Source organism: Cydia amplana, chromosome Z (assembly GCF_948474715.1).
Source record: "Cydia amplana chromosome Z, ilCydAmpl1.1, whole genome shotgun sequence".
NCBI lineage: Eukaryota > Metazoa > Arthropoda > Insecta > Lepidoptera > Tortricidae > Cydia > Cydia amplana.
Window position 1 is genome coordinate 30,421,597 of NC_086096.1, and position 22,977 is coordinate 30,444,573.

A 22,977-nucleotide genomic window follows, 5' to 3' on the forward strand; every position below is an offset into this window, starting at 1 on the left:
CAAACCATGTAGTCGGTCAAAAATCAACAATAAAGTCCAAATAATATACCACTAGTAAATATATTCTGCGACTAAGATCGTCTTATAGAAAAGTTTATTTTTTCTGGATGACATGGGTTTAGAATTTTTAGATGTAAAGCTTTTATTTCGAAATATTAGGCAAGATAATAAATTACAATAATTGTATTTTTTTCATTGGGTTTAACATTTTTAATAGAATATCCGCGAGTTAGTAAAAATGCAGGTTTTCATGTTTGTAGCTGTGGTTGTGTTGTAGCGGTGATCATTCATTACGCTCGAGCGTATGATACATACACAGTCAACTCTTTTCATTACCATGACCTTTAGCTAACATACCTAATAACTAACTCGGCAAGTTTAACAAAGGTTTGTAAAAATGTGAAATATAAAGGTATGACGGCAGCGCCTACTATTTATGTGCGTGGCTGCCCTTTGCTCAGACACGTGGGCAGCACCACGGCGCCCCCGTCACTCAAACTCCTTTTGCTGAAACAATCTTGCCGCCCACGGCCGGCTTGTTGATACTGAACACAATAAAGAAAATTATTACATATATTCAAACATAATACCATCGCTAACATTGTCCACTAAATTTATTCTATCCCATACGTCTCCTCTATTTTGAATTTTTGATCCCATATAAGAGTTAAACACTCGTTGATATTGAATAGAGTCCAATAAAAAAACTTTAGAGACAAATTTTAGCGTGGTAAGAGATTAGGAAAAATATATTTAAAAATAGTCGTACTCTTCAAAAATTATATTCTGATGTTTATAAACATTACCGAAAAACAACCGCGTCTCTTTTGGTTGCACTTGATTTGAAAAATAACGAATGAGTTTATTTAACCGTAATTTTATTAAATAAATGGTACATTTTTAAATAAATTAGGGTGCTAAACATCAACTCCACATGACATCAACTCAATTTAAAAATGAATTAAGAACTAACTAATACAAACTAATGAACTGTCGTAGGGATCGTCATTCGAAGCGATAGGTATACTTATATTCTCTTTTGACAACGTAGGTTTATACATATAAATAAATAAATATATAAATATATATATTTCGGGGATTTCGGGGAAGCGCTGGTGGCCTAGCGGTAAGAGCGTGCGAATTCCGATCCGGAGGTCGCGGGTTCAAACCAATGAGTTTTTCGGAACTTATGTACGAAATATCATTTGATATTTACCAGTCGATTTTCGGTGAAGGAAAACATCGTGAGGAAACGGGACAACGCGAGGAAGAAGAAGAAGATATATTTCGGGGATCTCGGAATCGGAAACGGCTCTAGCGATTTCGATGAAATTTGTTATATGGGGGTTTTCGAGGGCGAAAAATCGATCTAGCTAGGTCTTATCTTTGGGAACACGCGCATTTTTGAGTATTTATATGTTTTCCGAGCAAAGCTCGGTCTCCCAAATATTTTATACCTTTAAAAGAGCAATTATTGTATATATATTTCGGGGATCTCGGTAACGACTCTAACGATTTCGAAACGAAACGAAAACGGGGCGAAAAATCGGTCTAGCTGGGTATTATCTCTGGGAAAACGCGCTTTTTTGAGTTTTCATATAGCTTCCGAGCAAAGCTCGGTCTCCCAGATATTACCTAATACTCGGAGATCAATACAATAGTAAACGAAAAACGAAAGATCATAATGAACTTACTACTGCCTACATAAAGCTCTTTATATAAGAGGGGAACAGCTGTTAGCTGTTTAGAGTTGCTTTTCGGTAAAGGAAAACATCCTGAGGAAACCGAACTTTTTTGCCATGGCTCCGGTCCGCTTGACAACTAATACCAAGAATTGACGTAGGCACTAGTTTTTACGAAAGCGACTGCCATCTGACCTTCCAACCCAGAGGGGAAACTAGGCCTTATTATCCCAATAAGGCCTACGTCAATTCTTGGTATTAGTTGTCAAGCGGACCCCAGGTTCCCATGAGCCATGGCAAAATGCCGAGATAAGACCCCATTAAGAGGGGAACAGACTCATCACTAGGTACGTCGTTTCATACCGACCGACCGCAATATCTGTTGGTTAGTACCCACCGTATTTATTGTCTGTAACTAGGCTTCCAAACTTAATTCACAAACACCAGTCCCGCTTTTTGATCACGTTCTGGGCCTACGTTTGTACACAAAATGAACTGGCAAAGTAAACTCTTTTATTTACAGATTAAATACTTACATACTGTTAGGTTACTGACAGGAATATTTTAGATCTACAATATATAACATTTTATAACACAAGCATTGTGTTCGCTTTATGCCACAAATTGATTTTTACATAGTTGTGATTTTAGGAGTGACTCGTAAAAAATATTATGTAAATTAAGCTCTTGTCTGCTCAAAAAGTAAAAGATTTACATATACCTACGTAGGTTACACACACATTTTCGAGTTGAGCACTTATTTCTGTTTCCGAATAAAATTGATTTATTGTTGTCATATGAAATACTAAATTATTTATAATAATGAATAAAACTGGCGTAAGGGACATTTTGTTTTATGGATTATGGTGTATGTTTATGACTGAAGTAATAGCTGTCGCATAAGCCTCGGAACTGTACATTTAATGGCCTGTAAAAGAAAAACGGCGGAGTAGTGACGCGAGCTTTCCGAGGGCGGGCGTTGTCGTTTAAATTCCCTTAAGTTCTGACAAAGCAAGTCTTGGCGACAATACGGCCGTGGTTTGGCTTATAGGATGGCGTAACACTGTCTCGTGCACACCGTACGACTATCGTGCTTAACAGCGCCTCAAAATCGTGTAAATTATCGAGATACTTACTTTTATTTGTACAATCTATTCCGTCAGTTTTAACCATTTACTCACTTTTCTAAGGAAATGAAAGAATGAATTTAGAATAGGTATAGTGTACATTATGTATTTTATTTAATTGTCTAATGTTCTAGTGTTATTATTATTTGCCAACATCTTATACTTTATCTTCACCTTTTTCCATAGTTTGATTTGGCCGTCGCTGATTCCTACCTAATGACTGAAAATGTATTGGTGGAGACAGGTTGGCCGGATCAAACCCATTACCCGTTCTGCTGATAAATGGTACCATTTGTCGGCAAGAAGGCGACGATTTCCTTTTATTTTCTGAGCATACATACACCAGTGACTGATTTCAGATTGCCCTCTTGCCGGGAAAAGTAATATGTATTATATTACAGTTATATTTATGTCCTTGATTCTGATTCAAATGCAGTACCTGGTCGCAGTTTTCAATGTGAGATCAAAGACCACCAGAAGAGTGACTAAATACTAGCCAAGGCAGGGAAGTATCATTATGCGTGGTCGTACCCGCACTTGAGTTATAAAAAGAGAACCTAAATCAATGGCCGTTCAACACACGGGACACTTTAAGTCTGTAATTATTTAAGACTTAAGGTCAGTCAGGATTTATTGGATCCCTTCCAAACCCCCAAGTGGACTTAAATGCCGTTAAATCCAGCTAACACTGTCGGAGAACAACCGCTGGACGTGCTCGTAATTTAAATTGCGCTGACCTCAGATCAATATTTCCATTTTAGTTGAGGCACTGAAGTTACAACGAAGTACCCGTATGAAGTATCGTGAATATTTATTTGTAATTTCGGACTAATTTGTACACTTGACATATCTACATTGAAAAGGGTTCCTAAATATGTAGCATGTTAGCTAAGTAAATTATATATTTCATAAAAAATATTATTACTTATGTTCCTACTTGTCCGACATGTATTGACGCAAGCGAGACCCACGGGCGAATGATAACAAATTGACATTATTTAGAATATCATTTGGATGTCAAAATGTAAGTTCGAATTGACCTCCAGGTCGAGGCACGCTTAATTCACATTCCTGTGTAGGTACACCTAAAAACATGCATCTATATCGGTAGGTACCCCGTGGTTTAATTGACCCCAGTCTGCCCTATATGATCCATCTTTAGTGTTTACAGGAGGATAGAAGGAGGAAGAACTTAAAATGAGATATTAAATCAATATGAGCAGGTGGAAATGGAATATACTGCTGTATTAGGAAATCTCCTTATGGATTTAATTAAGTAATCAAATAAGTAATAGTGTAAAACATGATTGGTTTGTATCACAAGTATCAAACGGTGATGAGCCCCAGTTTTTTCATAGCGGCGGCCTGTGTCATTGCATTATAGGCAAACTGAGTCATTGCTCCTAAGCAATAGTCAATAGTCTGAATCTGAACAGCTGAAAACAAAGCATGAATAAGTTTAATTAGGTACGAGAAATATTTAGTAAGTAAAACAAATTGATTTGGGATAGTTTTATATAAAAGAGAGAAATCATCATTCGACGCAGATGAAGCCGTGGACAGAAGCTAGTTAGTAGTCGCTAGCATTTCGCGAATAATATACCTTTCCTGACAAGATCTTATCTGGCCTTCACAGGTGGCGGATTTTCGGTGGTACCTACTAATTTGCTTGCTGGCAAGGACTCTTTGACATCAGATGTTGAAAGTCATCGAATGTCACCGGTGTAAACATGAAGAAAAGATTGTGAATGGATGGAATGTATGGAAGAGATGGAATGTATTGGGCCCCACACATTCCACGACTCTTCTCTTTCCGCACAGACTCTATAAACGACTATATCAAGAATTATTTGGAATACAATAAAACATTTACATCGATAAAAGCACGAAGGATTGGTAGCATTCCTATAAACAATGTAAATTACTCGTTTACATGATCGGTACTGACATTATATTTTACTACAGATACATGACTTAAGTATATTATTGTATTGCCCTATGTAAGCTGATTATCGAAACTCGGGGTAAATAGAATCTTGTCAGGCTTTAATTCAATTGCCGGTCTCTTACTCGCTTGTAATGAACAGGACAGCAAGTCAGCATGGCAGTGGTTGACCAAAACATGGCTTCCTCGGTTCTTAATATTCTGGTCCCAGATCATGGCGCACACGGGTTCGTAGATGTCAGTGCAGTGTGTGGGACACGTGTGGTTGCAAAAGTTTCTGCTCCCCACTATAGTGTGATCGATGTAACGTCTACCGTCCGTTACCTCCACTGGCTTTTCTACACCACAAACGTAATCAGGGAGTCGCTTAACTGTAACTGTAAAAAGTCGACATTAAAGATATTTCAGCAATATTTACAATTAAATAGCATGCAAAGTCGAAAGCATAATAATCTCTACTAATATTATTAAGATTGTGAAAGTAACTGTGTCTGTCTGTTATCTCTTCACGCATAAACCGCTAAACCGATTTAGATTAGATTTGGTAGTTAGTGGCCCCGGGAAAAACAGGATAGATTTTATCAATCATCATCACCATTCCACACAGACAAATTCGCGGAAGCAGCTAGTTATGAACAAGGTGTACGCGGGTAATCCCGAATAGCATCTGAATGTCGTGTTGTTCCGAAAATGGACTCTTATTCGATAGAAATATGGGTGATTTCAAACATTTTGCAAATAAGATTAATTTACTTTGTGAATATGATTAATTTACCTTTATATTCATTTTTAGTTTTCATTAGCATCAAGTTATCTTTGAGGTAATTATTGAGAAGGCACCGTATTTTATTGAGATGGCAATCGTTGGGGTAGAAGCGGAGGTCGCGCGCCGCGGCGACGGCCACCAGCGCGCACACCGGCGCCAGCGTGCGCGAGCAACGCGCCCTGCTGCACGAGCGCGCGAGAATGCACTCCACACCTGGGTCGCGTTTTATAAAGCTACAGACTTCACAAACATCTTTACAAGTCAATGTTCCAAAAATATATTACACGCCTCTAAGAAACTGACACTAAGGTCGTGTATTTTTACTCGTAAATAGGTATATTTTGGATCGTTGTAATATGTAAAGTTTATGAATTCGACGGTACATATTCTTTCTTTGCCTCTCTGTCCATCAAATATCATTGTTAGAAAGAGAGAATAACAGGAACCCTTATAGCTTGTACAAGTAAAACGCGACCAAGACCAGAACATAGGTACTATGGAGCTACGGCGCAATAATCTTGACAACTAATAAGCACCAAATTAAGGAGAGATAAAAAAATGAAATGCCACTCCTCTTTTAAGACATTGGTCACGTTCAAATATTATAAGTTTCTTCTATGGTAAGTATATTGACGAGCAGAGTCGGGTGAGGAGTTAGTGGAAGTGAAACACCTTATGTGTGATAGTATAAGAACATTCTGAACGTTTATTCTCTAAATGCCTATTGTTTTATACACGTTAGGTTGCGCTGACACAAGCAATATGCGTTTATGTCGCAGTAAACCAAAGCGTTACTGCTAAACACTAAAAGTGGACATTTACCACATTACACCTCCCCCGAAAGTTCCTCTCACCGCCGGGGTGGCAGAAGAAAAAATTTAAACGCATGTTACTTGCTTACAATTTTTTCTGAAATTAATAAAAAAAAAATATTAACAAATTATATAGGTATAATGCAAGCAATCTTTATTTAGCTAGGTTCTTATGTGTCGTAAGTGTCGTAGTCCTATTAAGGAAAAGAAAAAAAATCGTTGTGCTAATAAGAAAATATCATCACTTAAAATGTTGTCATCTCTCAAACGTTAAAATATTAATTTACTTCCTTTTCTCATGAAATATAAATCTCCTTCTTTAAAAACATTTACCTACTCTTCATCTTTAAAACATTTACTATTCAACTTTAAAACATTTAGAAACAATTGGTATTCAACTTTAAAATATTCACTCTCGCTGTTTATAGTTACGGTATCTCCCATAATTCTGATAATAAAATAAACTAATGCCGTATTAAATGTTAAGCCTTTCACGGACACCTATAAGGTCGACTATGATCAAGGACATAACTGGGTTGCGCCTCTGTGCGCACCCTTCACCTATCAATGCTATCCATAGCAATTCTTCAATAAACACCTAGGGCATGGTCACCCTTTATCAACTCTATAAAATGGCATATCAGGCCAGGCTGTACGGCTCTGCCTGTACCTAGAGACACAAATACATTAAGACAATAAGTCTCCTACAACTTTCACGGAGGATACTGTATATCACACTATGATCAAGTACGAAGGACTAGTGCTCTAGCTATAAGGTCACATTTTATAAATAAATGTGTCTAAACTCCTTAAATCTTTCAAACTTGTACCGTACTGTAAGCTTTCTATAAAATAAACATTAGTATTTAACTTCCAAAATTAAAAAAAATGATGTAATAAATCAAACTTTCGCTGTATATCAGGTGATCAGTCCGACACGTAGCTAAAGTATCAATCATTACTAAGAAACAATAAAATAATTTTATTGAATTGAGTTGTTAATTATTTAATCGTTATGCGATGTATCAAATTTCATTCATCGCTTATTAAAATATTCTAACTCGCGGCAAAGTCTCGCGGCCTAGTTAAGTTTTCTGTCGACGTGCGCACAATGTATGGCACGCGCTGCAAATTGCAACATACATGATTGAGGACACTATTCGACACTTTTAATTTTTATATTATATTATGACTTCTTATGAAAATTATTTATGCTCGAAACGAAATTGAGTTTAGCGACAACCTTTAATAATTATGAATGATTTAAATATGACTGCTACTGAATTGGAAAAAAAATGCTGGCTTTTAGAGAAAATTAATTAAAATCATAAATTACATGTAGGATTTACATCCTATTGCTGCGTGGCTGGCCGTCCTCGGCTTCGTCTTCGTTCGGTCCGGTGCGAGTTCGCGTCCGGCATTCTTGCTGCTGCTGGCGTGGCCTGGCGAGCTTGACGCTTCGTATGGCTGGCTCTGCTTACGACGATGTTAGTGGGCCGGGATAACCCTGGACTCCTCTTGAAATGGGCCGGGATAACCCTGGACACCTCTTGATTTGCGAGCCGGGATAACCCTGGACAACGCTCTTCTCTCTTCCTTCTTCGTCTCTTCTTAATTTCTTTTCTTAACGCGGTTTCCGCTTTTTGATGTTGGTTGGTTCTTCTCAGGTTGTTTCTTGATTCTTGATAAGCTGGTTGGTTCTGACTGCGTGGATTGGTGTTGAAAAAGTGGTTCTTCTTTTTTTTCTTTTCTTGCTTGATTTTTCCTTCTTTCTTGAGTGTTAGTTCCTTGTTGGTTCACTGGTCTGGATCGCCATCAAATATTATAAGTTTCTTCTATGGTAAGTATATTGACGAGCAGAGTCGGGTGAGGAGTTAGTGGAAGTGAAACACCTTATGTGTGATAGTATAAGAACATTCTGAACGTTTATTCTCTAAATGCCTATTGTTTTATACACGTTAGGTTGCGCTGACACAAGCAATATGCGTTTATGTCGCAGTAAACCAAAGCGTTACTGCTAAACACTAAAAGTGGACATTTACCACATTACAACGTCAATCAATCACGTCAATCAATCACGTAAAGATTGCTGAACTTGAGGTATGGATGAATGAGGATTAGGGATAAGTGCGGATAATTCTGTTAGGTACCTATAAACCTAAGCGTTATTTTTGTTATAAAGTCACAAATGTACCAACGCCATTTCCTTGGCTTCCATATTTGTATATCACACTTTGGACACGTTGCACCAAACCGTCTATCACCGTTAAAGTGTTCGCTAAATTTTATTGTATGGGAATCGGTTCAGGCCGCGTAGCCAACGTGCCAATCGCTAACGCTCCGTAGCGATCGAAACGCAACTGTCACTGTCACACTAATATGGAAGAGTGATAGAGAGACACAAAGCGATTCGACGATGAAGCGATAACGATCGTCACCTTGGCTAGGCCGCCAGGCGTCTTCTAGTAATCGGGGATTAAGTACATAAAAAAATATTCCGACGAATGAAAACCTCCTCCTTTTTTTGAAGTCGGTTAAAAATAAACAGTGAAGGCTTGCCAACGAACTAATTGAAAAATAGTCTGCACTTATCTCAATATACCTTATATGAGTTATATTTATATAAATTAACATGACATTAACAAAAGGACACGAGAACAAAAGCTAAGCCAATGAAATCGTAATATTATAATTATATACCTAATAACTCTTGCGTTTGGACCTATAGAAAGTTTAAATAGTGTAAACAAACCAATTTTACTTTTATTGCTCCGTATCTCACACTCATTAATAAGCAGCTACGTACAAATTTCTGTTACATATTTTCATAAAAATTTACTTCGGAAAAAAATTAGGTTAAATGTCATATATTTGCTTACCACTATTAAAATTTCTATTAGCCTGGATTATAAATTAGGGAACTAATTCCTTTTGCAAAATTATATTATTAAAATTGGTTTTAATACACACTACATAAAAGTAATACGCAATAGTAAAATCCTTTTCCAAAAGCACACATGTTAACTTTGTTCACAGAGCCTGAAGCAATGTATGTACATACGAGTATACCTACGATTATATTATTTATGTAGCGGTTGTTAATAAGAAATGTATGCGTATGGATTTTTAATTGAATTTTCATTCCCGACAATAAAACCCCAATCGTTGACTATGCCTATGTAATTATTTAACTTTATTTTCATGTGTTTACTTACTAACTCCAAATGAAACGAATGCCGTTTTTTGATATATTTGAATATTGAGGTTATTTAGAAATGTTTGAAAGCCGTTTTTATTTTAACAGTTTAAATAAAATTTAAATACGAGGATTAAACAGGTTTTCCTCCCGAGTGAAACACAAAAAGTTTCAGTACACCAATACGAGGAAAATACTAATGAAAATTATTCAATATTTATCGTTTAATACGAGTATCACCACATAAAAGTCGATTCCACCAGCCAACATGAGAATACAAATCATAATTTGCATCAGAATACTTTGCAACTCTTGTTGATAAAATGCAAAAATTGACATCAGTTTTAGATAAAGGAGCCTTAACGAGCTGGTGTAGTGAAAAACTTATTAGCACTATTTTGTTTCAATTAGCAAATGATTCCACATCTTACAATAACCTATTTAACTTTCTTGGAATTGGACATCAGTTTTGAGGCTGGAAGTTTGGAAATCTAAGTTCGTTTCAAAGGGAATTTGAAAGACGGGAGGGTAATTGATATCAATTAGGATTGCGCTGGCGGCTCGGCTGCGAGCTCTCACAATAGACTATCTCGCGCGCGAAATAGCCTCGGCGAACTCGCCTTTCACTCATCGAGATTGTCGTTCTGATAAATTGTCTTTGACGAACTTCATTAATTCTTCTGCAAACCTATTATGTCATGTAAATGGGAATTACGGTTCGATCTTAATTGGTTCTGACGACCATATTTGAAATCATTGCTCTACATAGAGTGTAAGTTAAAGTCCTACAACAGTACAGTCGCCGTCACATATATCGGAAAGGCCAAGGTACCCGAAAACATCTAAACATGCACTTTAACGTTTTGCTTATATGCTTTGTCAGATATTTCTGGCCACTCCGCATATTTGATAGCGACTGTAGTACCTACATACCCAGATTCTTAAATGAATGTGTTATGCGAGAATAACATAAGCCTTAGATACGTATAATTTTTAAAACTTTCTTCTATTGAAGCGAATCATGTCACATTGGCCTATATTTTACCAATTATTTCTGTTGAGTATGAGTTTGCTAAAAGATAAAGCTTTTTACCAAAACACCTGAGCCCGTGTGTAAGTAAGCGGGGCGGCGACGAAATCGCACTGCTGAAAACTTAAACGGCGGAAAAGCAGCCGGTCGTCTTGAGTACAGAGAGGCTGTTAGGAAGTTTTAACGACCGTGGACTTAGCAAGTCTGAAAGAAACGCCTCACATAATCTTCCAGCCACTTTACTAACACTCTTTATAATTTCATACAGTTTACTGTTTGCATGACATTTTTAATCATCAGTCTTCGCAGTTCTGCTAATACATCGAGAGGATAAAACGGATCACTCGTGATGTGTCTTTCTGACCGTCTGTCTTCTTTGATGCTTTGATTTTATTTTATTTGACGCTTTTCAGTAGCTACCTTCACTTATCGTCGTTTTATTTTCTATATTTTATTAGTTTTATTACGCATATTATAGTTAGTGTCAGTTCCGTTAACTTTTCATCTTTCTAACTTTCAGCTCAGATTTGTTTGTGAAATTCAGCTCCCTACATTAGTTTACAGGCTTAGAAATGGGTACATATAGGTACTTGTAAAATATTGAATTTTATCAATAAATACCTATCTGACTCTGAAATTTCAGTTTCTCTTGCGGTTTTCCACGTAGTTTATTAAATTATAGTTAAAACTATTGAAACGAAAAATTGCTGCATTGGTACACAGAATAATTGAGTTCGCATTTTCGGTGTTCATTTTATCGCAAACTGATGTCTGAATACGCTTTAAATTTATTTATTTTGCTGTTAAATTTTTCAATGTAACAGCAAAATAATAAATCGCTTTAAAGATTGACACTCATTTGTCAAATCGTTTACTAATTATAGTTCGTTATTAAAAGACACATCACGATTGTTTACCTTTTTTCTAATGCTAAAAAAAACGAAGTATAGCAAGCTTATGTCAGCCTTATGATTTTCCCTTCAATATATTTCCACTCCTAGGCATTTCAATTGAAGGGATGTTTACAAAAACAACATAACTGCTTAGAGCGGTTGACACTTTTTTAAGAACATATTTAATCGTTTCAGGTGTCAACCAGTGTAGTCAGTTATGTTGTTTTTGTAAACATCCCTTCAATTGTACTAAGCGAATTGAAAACGAGTGGTCAATACCACTAGATTCCCAATAACAATTGCTCGTATTTCAAAATTAACAATTCGCCGTTTTCTTCAGACTTTCGAGTGACTAAATCGAGCACTCGAAATTCAAAAATGGTCGTCGGTTCACCTTGTTGACCTTCCTGCAGTGCGCTTTTCGGTACGTGGTCGCCATGAAAGAGGCGTCAGTTCACAAGATGCCACTATAAACTCGAATTGATCTAGTATTAAAGTAGTCTGCAGAGCCATTTGTATCGTTTAATCAAGGTGAAGTGGTGGACTCTAGAGACGCGATTATACATTGTTGGTTGTCAACTACGTGCGGACATTTCTGCAAATTCACTACTAAGTTCCAAGACGTTTCAATCGGCTAATAGAGTCCATTATTAATTTGGTTTATCCTGTACTACGCACTAGAGCAATGAAAGTGTTGTTGTAGGATATAATTATTAGAGATGCCCCGAATAGTGGTTTTGGCCGAATACCGAATACCGAATATTCGGCCACTCTCTCGGCCGAATACCGAATATTGGGCGACCGAATATTCGGCATGAGATGCGAACATTGTGAGTCACAATTACTATGAAAACTGTTCGCCAACAAAACACAACGTTTGCTAAGGTATGTTTTTTGTAAAACAGAATTTCGATTTAATCGATTAGGCAAATTTAGGACGTCGTTCCTCCGTTAATAACCTACGCTAATGGGTGTAGCACCTACTAGGTAAGTAAAGACAAAATCAAAGTAAACAGCCGACCTATCAACCTGTTTCATGCAAGGCTAGACCGTCCATCAGTTTTAAATATATATTTTTTCCTTAACAACTAAGTCAAGCATACCTACGACCCTAACCTACGAGCTTGTTATCTAGTCTTATACATTAACGTGTATTTAATATTAAAATAAAATCAAAAAATAATCATAAAGTAGTAGCCATACATTAATATTACAAAAGTGTTTGTTACAGTAGACGTTATAAAATATCATAGAAGTTTTCTGTTGAGACCTTGTCAATAACTTTCTTTTGACAAGTTTCCCGATACTTGCTTGGAGCGAGGGTTCAATCAAAAGTTTACGAAGAAAATAAGTACAGTTACATAATTTAACGTAGAAATATTGTATCTAGTTCATTCGTCACCAAGTTTGCGGGTTAGCTATGGGCAAGGCCGCACCTTGTTTGTTGCACATGTACCTAGGTACCTACGCGCCTACTCACACCACACTACACAAGACAGGACACACTGGGCAAGGCACGTAGGCACATTATTGCATATGTACCTACATACCTACTCACACTACAAAGGACATACACACAGCAATGGGAATTTTATAACAATAATTAGGTGTGGAGATAAAATAGTGTATCAATCAAAATTATCAAAACCTGCCAGACGCCCAACTTGAGTAAAGTTGCCCACGGGAGTTGTCAAGTGAAGAGATATAGTGCTTTATTTTTATCTTAAAAGAATTCCTTACCTTTCCACAAAAAGATTTTGAATATCAGTCAATACAATACAAGTTTGCTGCAAGTTTGAGTCTCAGTAAATGTCCCAGCGAACTGCTATTTCATCATTCCACCAGAACTTGAAAGTCCAATTTAAATTTAAATATTTATACTTTTTAAATTAACGTAAGTTTAGTGTACACATATGTATAAACGGAGCTAACAAATAAAAAAACATGCTAATAATTTTCAATCAACATCAACAATATATGTACAATTTTATATTTCAATAGATACTTAATTATGGCTCAAAGGGTTTTCAATATACTGTGATTAGTTTATTGACGTTTGTGGGCCCTTAACATTTACAAGCGGGACTTGACTAAATAATCCCTAATTAAATTGTAAGTTCTCTGCAGATGACGTCAGGCTAAAATATTAATTGCTTCCCGAGTTCTGAGCGCCGGTTCACTCTCCCAGATTACCATAACAATAATTACTTGTATAGTATTTGAGTACCTCTTAATCATAGACGTTTCACTTAATCTTATTTTCCTGATAGGTTAGGAAAATAAATTTAAATTATGATAATTTTTATGTCAGGTAAATACGAGTTTTTTTATGTCTGATACTTTATATTAAAAAAAATACGCCAATATATCGTTAAGTGGTGAATGGTGGTTCAATCAATGTATATATTTGAAGCCCTTGAGGCAATGTTTTTGGTTTGGTCATAGAGATATAATTAAGCAGAGTGCTCACTATATACATGGGTTTTCTTACTTAATAATAATAATTGGTATGGTAAAACTAATTTTTTTTTATTTAAAACGTATTATTAATAAGTATTTTTAGGAAAATAACCTAATTGGATTACATTTTTTTTTAATCTGTATATAAGCTCTTAGTGGACGCTTGGTTGTGCTTGTACAGCTTGTGCGTTGTGCGCGGCCGCGGACGTCGAGTCACGCGCCTGACATTAATAATTTGCGGTGTCCGCAGACGCATGCTGCGAGAATATTAAAGTAAGGCGTATAACAATAAAGAAAATCTATAAAATAAGGGATATTGCTGCAAAAAAACTGTCCTCCGTCATAACCGCGAGTGCAAATAATAGGTAAGTACTTACATGGTATTGCATGGGAATAAAGGTGGCTATTAGCACGATATAGAATCACGTTTTAAATGACATTTCATGTTCTCTACTAAACCTCGTATGCATTTTAGGTTATTTTAACCTTTTACTTGATACTTGAAGTAGTCGATAACCGACCTTTATTTTTCTTTTCTTGTTCTTTCTTTTTTGTCGACATCAGTTTCGAACCTGTCACTTAACCGTGTCTGTAAAACCCTATTCTAATGCCTAAGATACACTTGTAAGTTTTACTTGCGTAGGTATTGGGACAAAGCTATTTGTTAGAATGAGATAGTGATATTAATCTCTCATTCTGTAGTATAGCTGTGTCGTCCCGACTTACGTAAGTAAAGTTACAAGTGTATCTTAGGCATTAGAATAGGGTTTTACTTCATTTCTATCAAATATTCAACTCCCAAAATCTATCGGAGCCAAAGCAAACATAATAAAAACCAGTTGAAACAAAACCTTATAATTTATAACGAAGATTACAATATTCGTTCGATAAATAGTACCAAAATACCTCTACTATTAACATGGAAGCCGAAAGTATTAGACGGTTTATATAGGAACTTAATTTAATAGACTTTATTACTGGAGTGGATTGGGGTCACGTAAACTTGGAAACGTTATGGAATAGGTCATTTCGTATGTACAATAAAATATTGATTCACACATACCTAACAATACTTACTAAACATCATAGTTTCTGCATGCGTCTAGGCTGCGTTATAGTCAGCCACGAAGAAGTTCGCTCGCCTCGAGAGGGCAACTCGGCAAACTTTTTTAATATTAAAGTTTTAAATAAAATGTGTTTGCGGCTGTTTTCCAAATCGCTTGAAATAAATTATTAAAACGAATGGATAGGCAACGTGATTTCGCTATACTTGCAAATTTAATAAAAAAATATCGCCAAAAATCACGGCTTCGGTTTAAATATCAGGCAAAGGTTATCGTATCTATAGGCATGCGTTACAAGGTGATACGTAGGTAGGTTATTATTTGTTTGTGTGTGCATTGTATACACATTCCACAACGTTCCCTTTATTTCCAAAACGGATTGACCTATTTAGTTGCGGTTTTTAAATGGTGCAGGTAGTTTAAATTCACTGAAGGGCGCTGCTATGATGTGTATTTATAATTTCTCATGCCCTCAAGGAGGGTCATTGTTGTTCTAAAAAGTGTGCATTTCTGCACTAGAGCATTATATGTAGTTTCCTAGTACGATTTTTTTTTTACTTTCACTGTCCTGGCTATTAGACTTTGGAACAATCTCTCACTCCCTATCAGACAAGTGCAGCCCAAATTCACATTCTTCAAGCGCATGCTGCGCAAGTATTTCCTTGATAAACATTCCTCTTCGTCAACTTCATGATTCACACTAGGTATTATACGTATGTATAGTATCTAAAGTCTATTTTTTTATTCGGTATACTAAAATTACTACATTTCATAGTATGAACATCATGTGTCATTTCATACTATGAAATGTCATTTTAGTCTACCGAATAAAAAATAGACTTTATGTAGGTTTATTGGTATTAATTATATGTGTAAGTTTATCAATATAGTTTATATTCATATATAGTCTTGTTTACAAATCCATTTACTTTAAAAGACACTGCACCTACTTAATCTTTCTAGTTTGACCCATTGGTTGACTGGTAGAGAATGCCTTAAGGCATTAAGTCTGCCATTAGTACCTTCTTGTATTGTGCAATAAAGATTAAAATAAATAAATAATCAATTGAAAATTGGTTTTCGTTGGATTTATCATACAATTTCCATTCTGATGTTTAACTCCCCATTGCATAAATAACGATTCTTTTACCTGTCCTAAATTGTTAATTGAAAGTACCCTCAAGAAATAGTACCTGTATAATAATTTATACTCAGTCATGTTTGTTTAAAAACAAGCACATGCATTTACTTTCCTCGTATAAGTAGAGTGTTTAACTCTGGTGAAAGGCATCATTTCAGCCTCGGACTATTGGCCAAACTACCTCGGCAGAAATGAGTGCCTTTCATTCCTTGTCTAACAATTTTTCAATTCTGATTTCTTAGATTCAGTGAAAGTTTGTGTAATTTATAAAATTTTCCCTCAGAAAATTAATAATAGATATTGTGAAATCTTCATCGTTATCGTAGTATTTTCAAGGTATTTAAATCTATATAGACGTCGTAAGCCAGAAAAATCAAGCTTTGCTGATAAATCTTGCTGGCAGTTAGTGTCCAAAATATTGGATTTTTCGACGAAAAATATCGCCTAAATACGCAAATTAATGTTTGTTGGCACTAAATCGGTATTCGCAAAACCGCAATGGAGTACATAGTTTGTTCTATTATTAGGTACCTACTAGAACGAGTTTGCCAGAGTATATTTGTTATAAAGATAATTAAAATGGCAATTTAATGTTTCAAAGTCTCGACAACCTAGAACGTTGGCTAATTGGCTCGGAAATTGGCGGGGCGTTCTCTATTAGCTGGAAAGTGGAAATAAATAAATAAATCTTTGGTGGTGAAAGGGAGGGCTAAGGGAAAAAATTGCAATAATGAATAATTGAGAATAAATTTAGTAACGTATTTTCAGTTACGATATATATTTTAACGGCGATATAGGTACATATATACCTTTGTATATAGGCGAAGCTCTTAGGACATTTTCGACTTCGAAAAACGGTCCGTATGACTGAAACTTACCTGACACATACCATTGAAAGTTATCCCTTCTCCATAAAAATACTTATATCCCGCCCGCAGCTTTGAATATAGGTACTTAATAGACCATTTTTTAATATTAATAAAAGTTCAAGGTCAATGAAAGTTTTGATTGGCTGAAATAAATAGCCTAGTCAAACTTCTAAAGGTTCCTAGTTAGTTATTCTAGTTCGTTGATTAATAAATATACAAAGTGTCCCAAGAAGTAGTGATATACTGAAGCTGGGAGGTAGAGGACCTAGAGGGCTATCTGAATCACCCCCATGTATGTTCCGCGATTTTTCGTATTTTCGGAGTTAGGATTTTTTTTTTTTTCACCTATCGCCGAGTACGATGGGATTTTTATTTATGGTGACGTTAATTATTGCGGTAGATGCTTGATTTTTTTTGTGTGCTAAGCTGATAGATAGGCCAATTCAGTATGGTAACATTTACTATCGTTAGATCTTTGAATGGAATTAAAAAAAATTTAATGCCAAGAAAGATAAAATTACCCAGTATGTTTTATTTTTTTAAGCGCCCTTGAAGTTGTGAACATACTGGGTAATTTTATCTTTCTTAGCATTAATTTTTTTTTTAATATCCATTCAAAGATCTAACGATAGTAAATCTTACCATACTGAATTGGCCTATCTATCAGCTTAGCACACAAAAAAAATCAAGCATCTACCGCAATAATTCACGTCACCATAAATAAAAATCTCATCGTACTCGGCGATAGGTGAAAAATTGAAAAAAATCATAACTCCGAAAATACGAAAAATCGCGGAACATACATGGGGGTGATTCAGATAGCCCTCTAGGTCCTCTACCTCCCAGCTTCAGTATATCACTACTTCTTGGGACACCTTGTATAATAAGTAGTATTTCCCAATATACCTACTACAAAGAGAATACAAATTAATATTGTATTTTGTACGGCGTAAGCACAGCATTCCCAATATGTCCAATAAGTATGTCAGTAAAGTATACGATAAGGTAAAGGGTGTTTCGGCAGGTTAAGGCTCTTGAGAGTTTGTATATTTTTTTTAAATATTACTAAGCATAACAATACCTTGAAAGCTTTTGAGTAAGTTATATTAGTTCTTTGTTAATAATTTAATGTATAAACTATAGGGTTTTAGTTGAAACTTTTATTTATATGAATTTTGTCGTGAACCTCTTATTTGGCTCCCATTTCGTGATACAAATTTAGCTCAGCTCCTAAGTTCGTGAATTTGTGTCCCCTGTTTCGGAATAAAGTTTTCTTAGAGTAATTGGTGATAATTTGCTGATAATTATTTTAAATATTTAACGGTCTTACCTACTTACGAGTAATTGTAAGGTCAAATTAAAAATAATATTTAAAAAAATGCTAAATTGAGAGCTAGCTTAAAGTTTTTTGTACTCATCGACTTTAATGGTTGAATTAAGACTTCGTAAACCATATGGGTACTTCAATACTTGATTAAAAACCGAAACTAAATAATTTTTTTTACAAAAATATTAACTATAGCTGGTCAACCAAATCTTATCAGTAAAAAAAGGCGCGAAATTCAAATTTTCTATGGGACGATATCCCTTCGCGCCTACATTTTTTAAATTTGTCGCCTTTTTCTACTGTCAGGATCTGGTTGACCAAGTATATCTTATACGGTAAATATAAACATATGTACACGAAAATAAATCAAATAAATTGATTTAAAAAAAATTGTCCTAGTAGTTAATATGAGAATATACGCGGAATATACCTTAAAAAATTTTACTCGGGTCACATTCAAACTCGTTTTATGAGAATTCTAGTGAAAAAAACATATACCGAATTTCGCTCATACGAAACTTCATGAAATACATTAATTGTTTTCTAATTTATATTTTTAATTATCTTGGTTGTTATATTTAAAAACAAGCACTCAAAATGTATCTAGAAAATCCTTGATTCGTCAGTGGCACGAAATAGGAGACACACGAAAAATAAAATGACCGCTATTTCGTGAGTCGATTTATTGCAATTTTAAGGTGTTTCTATGCATATATTCAATCTTTTTTCTTATCAAATCAATTACTAAGGAACCCACAGAAACACTCCCAAAAACTTTTATTCGAATGGGTTTAGCTTTTTTTTCTTCCTATAAGCTTAACAAGTGAGAGCGCGCACCTTACGTCTAAAAAAAAGTGCACGCATACAACACAGCTGTTCGCAGTCGTCTGGCAGTCTTAATCACTAAAATATTGGTTATTATTTTATTGAAGAGATTAAATAATACAGTTTTTTTTTTCATATGTATAATTTGAATAAAAAATATTTGAATTCCTTATTATTTGCGCCAGAAACAAAACTAACGAAATAACGTACTAACGCAAACTTGGGGCCCTTTAGCTTACCTGCCTAACCTACCTACCTATAATTTGTCAAAGGACTGTCTCATTTCAAACATAGGCAGAGAGAATCATACTATCTTTGTCTTACACTAGTACTAGCACCCAAAAGAAAAGGATGAGTATACTATGCGTAGTAGTATAGTAGCGATGTATACGAGGGAATGTAATAGGCTAAAAGTTATTCGGTTCCCCTCTCAATTTAATAGAATGTAGCGACAGATACTGTAACGAACCATGTCATCAACTAATTTTAAATAACTTGTATTGTAACATTATATCTGCCCTTAGTGAGTCCTCAAGAATTAGTAATAGGTCTATCGAGCATAATAAACCCTACAAAAAATCTAAACATCGTATTATTGGCTGGAACAAATATGTCAAGGATGCTAGCATGCAGATGCATGGGAGGGCTAGACAGTCATTTTTAGACTGGGTTTATGCTGGGAAGCCGACAGAAGGTATTCAGTTTGACGAAATGTGCGAAAACAGGCGTTTATTTAAATCTAAATTAAAATGGTGCCAAGACCATCAACAACAAATTAAAATGGATAAATTGGCTACACATCATTCAAATAATGACTTTTCTGCCTTTTGGAAGTCGACCAGTAAACTAAATGTACGGCCTGGCCCTCCCGTGAGTGTCAATGGTGTAAATGACCCTAGAGAAATTGCCAACGTTTTTAGGGAACACTTTATTGTCAAGCCCTTAAACTCTTGTGTGAAGGATGCCGACACTGGGGCTGTGAATAACAGAAAGGTGATGACAATATCGGCCCGCGAAGTGGCGAATGCCATTAAGTCAATATCGGGAGGCAAATCACCAGGTCATGATGGCCTCAGTGTCGAGCATCTGCGCCACGCTGCTCAACATATAACACGCGTGCTGGCGATGTTCTTTTCTCTCTGTCTTGCACATTCTTATCTACCCCCAGATTTGATTAAAACTATAGTTGTACCAGTTGTAAAAAATAAAACCGGGGATTTATCAGATAAGTGCAACTATAGACCAATATCACTAGCGACTATTGTTGCAAAAGTGCTCGACAGTGTGCTTAACGCTCAGTTAAACAAAGTACTTGTACTGCACGATAACCAGTTTGGGTTTAGACCCGGACTGTCGACTGAAAGTGCCATTTTGAGCCTTAAGCACACTATTGCGTACTATGTTACTAGAAACACGCCAGTATATGCATGCTACCTAGACCTATCGAAAGCATTTGATCTGGTTTCCTACGATCTACTATGGAAAAAACTTGGGTCGATAAACTTACCTCAGGAACTCATATTTTTATTCAGATATTGGTATGGAAACCAGATCAACTATGTTCGGTGGGCTGGTACGCTATCTGAATCGTATGGCATGGAATGCGGTGTGAGGCAGGGGGGATTGAGCTCGCCGGCGCTGTTCAACCTGTACATAAATGAGCTGATTGTCGCGCTCAGCAGTATGCATATAGGCTGTCACGTAGATGGCATAAACGTTAACAACCTGAGTTACGCCGACGAGTGAGCAGGTCTGTGAGGACTATGCGCAAGCTCACGGGCTAAGATATAATGTCAGCAAATGCCAATATATGGTCTTTGGGGTCGGTGCTATTTTACCATCTGCAGTGCCACCCATTCGTATAAACTCGGTGGACCTCGAAAGAGTGTTCAAATATAAATACTTAGGGCATGTACTCACCGCCGACCTCAAGGACAATGATGACATCGAACGTGAACGTAGGGCCTTGTCGATAAGAGCAAACATGATTGCCCGCAGGTTTGCACGGTGCTCTAATGAAAGTAAAATAACCCTATTCAGGGCTTTTTGTACCACTTTTTACACGTGCAGCCTGTGGAGCAAATTTACAAAAGCATCGTACAAGGCCCTACAAGTCCAATATAATAATGCGTTCCGGGTGTTGGTGGGGCTGCCGCGCTTTTGCAGTGCGTCACAGATGTTCGCTGAGGCACGCGTAACCTGTTTTAAAGCTGCAATGCGCCTGCGAGCCGCATCGCTAGTACGGCGCGTGCGCGTCAGGCCCAACACCATCCTATCTACGATTGCGGATAGAGTTGACTGTCCGTACATGGTGCACTGTTGTGGGCTTCATGGGCCCAGTAGCGGTGTACTATTAGGTTAGGTTAGTTAAGGTATTTATTGTAACTAACATAGTTTTTAAGTTATTTTTATTGTACATAACTAACATTTTATGAGCCACGAGCTTGAAATAAACGTTATTTAATTTAATTTTAATTTAATAGTTTTCCTGGTTCTTATTGACTGACAAATCGGTTTGACCAACTATATACTACCTACGTATAAGATACTCTGTCATTCTATGGGCAGTTCCAATTATTTATTTTTATTCCATTCTCAGAATGGTTCTGAATTATGTTACAACTATTGGAACCCGAATGCTAAGAGGATTAGAACATTTACGTTCTACGTAATCCTTTTCAACCTTCGGGACCGGATGTGTCGGAATGTTGTAGAATATTCTGCAACGGAAATGCGAGCAGATATCTAGATCCTGAATTCCCAATCTCTGAAAGTATTCGTGCGAAGAAGAAAGTACGGGAAGTTTTGTGTTTATTACAAGCTTTTATTTAAATTACTTATGTAGTTACTACCTATTTGTATGGGTCAAATCAAAATAAATTAATGCTTTTAAATATTTATCATTATATAAATCATTTACTAAAAGTCCATTCTAACTCAAAATTTGAACTCTAGAGATTGACACGCTGTTTTCAAAATATAAAGCAAACTCCCCCGTCTCTGAAATTCCGAGTAGTACTAGTACTTTGAGTAGGTAGGTACTTTTGATCTCAAAGTATTTGACTGTAACCTCTACCTACTAAAAAGTACTAATATTTTGAAAATACTTAGATAATTTTGGTCCCAAAAACAATCTCAAATAAAATACAAAAAGGTATACGTATTTTGCATTTTAAATGTAAATTGAATTTCAAGTAAGTCACACCTCTGAGGCTCTGACTGTATCCATCTAAAGCTACTTAACTATTGTCAGTAAGCCGCATCTGTGAGGAGCTAGAATACAGGGCCTTTAGACGTGGCCATGGCGCTCATTTGATTAGGCTCGCTGCTCGCGTTGCTAGCTTTGGGTATGGTCTGACTGCCAGCGGAATTTGGAAACTCTGATATTTTCAATATCAATAGTGAGAACCAAATGTTTTGTGTGCCTATCACAAATTTAACAAACACAATTTAGCAGGATTGATATATCACTGAAGGTTAAAAAATAGGTATGTAAGTATTCTTAGATTTGAATTTGATAACTGGACAATTGTACTTATGGATGTTCCTCCTACATATTATTATAAATTCGAGGTAGGTAGGTACCTTTTTCTTGGTCAGTTATTAACTTTTCAATGCTGACTGAAGCATAACTTCCTTCAACGTCAAATATTATATGCCAATATCAGAAGCTAAGTATTCCACGCTAAATGGCGTATGTGAGTCCACACGAATCTCAGCGCCAGCCGCGCCCCTGGGAAATGTAAAAGAGGAATGCTGTGAATCAGGCCCGTAGTTAACTCTTCCACATTGCATGCTACAATCAAATTGTACCACCAATTGAACAAGTGAACGGTCTGC

General features: G+C 36.2%; 1 protein-coding gene across 1 annotated transcript; it reads right to left on the reverse strand.

The window, feature by feature from the left end:
* Positions 1-4,124: 4,124 nt before the first annotated feature.
* LOC134661649 (uncharacterized) lies at positions 4,125-5,940 on the reverse strand. Its single transcript, XM_063517796.1, has 4 exons — positions 5,904-5,940; positions 5,530-5,733; positions 4,880-5,131; positions 4,125-4,245 (listed from the first exon to the last, which is right to left on the reverse strand). Exons 1-4 carry the CDS (start codon positions 5,938-5,940, stop codon positions 4,136-4,138), a joined length of 603 nt encoding a protein of 200 aa, XP_063373866.1. The 3' UTR covers positions 4,125-4,135.
* Positions 5,941-22,977: the final 17,037 nt, after the last annotated feature.

What these genes read in the sequence shown, in the direction of transcription:
- LOC134661649 (XM_063517796.1), bottom strand. Translation starts at nt 5,940, where the DNA reads ATGATATTTGATGGACAGAGAGGCAAAGAAAGAATAT. An exon ending in GAGAGGCAAAGAAAGAATAT is followed by an intron (nt 5,734 to 5,903) that starts GTACCGTCGAAT and finishes AACGCGACCCAG; the next exon opens with GTGTGGAGTGCATTCTCGCG. An exon ending in GTCCTGTTCATTACAAGCGA is followed by an intron (nt 4,246 to 4,879) that starts GTAAGAGACCGG and finishes CTTTGTTTTCAG; the next exon opens with CTGTTCAGATTCAGACTATT.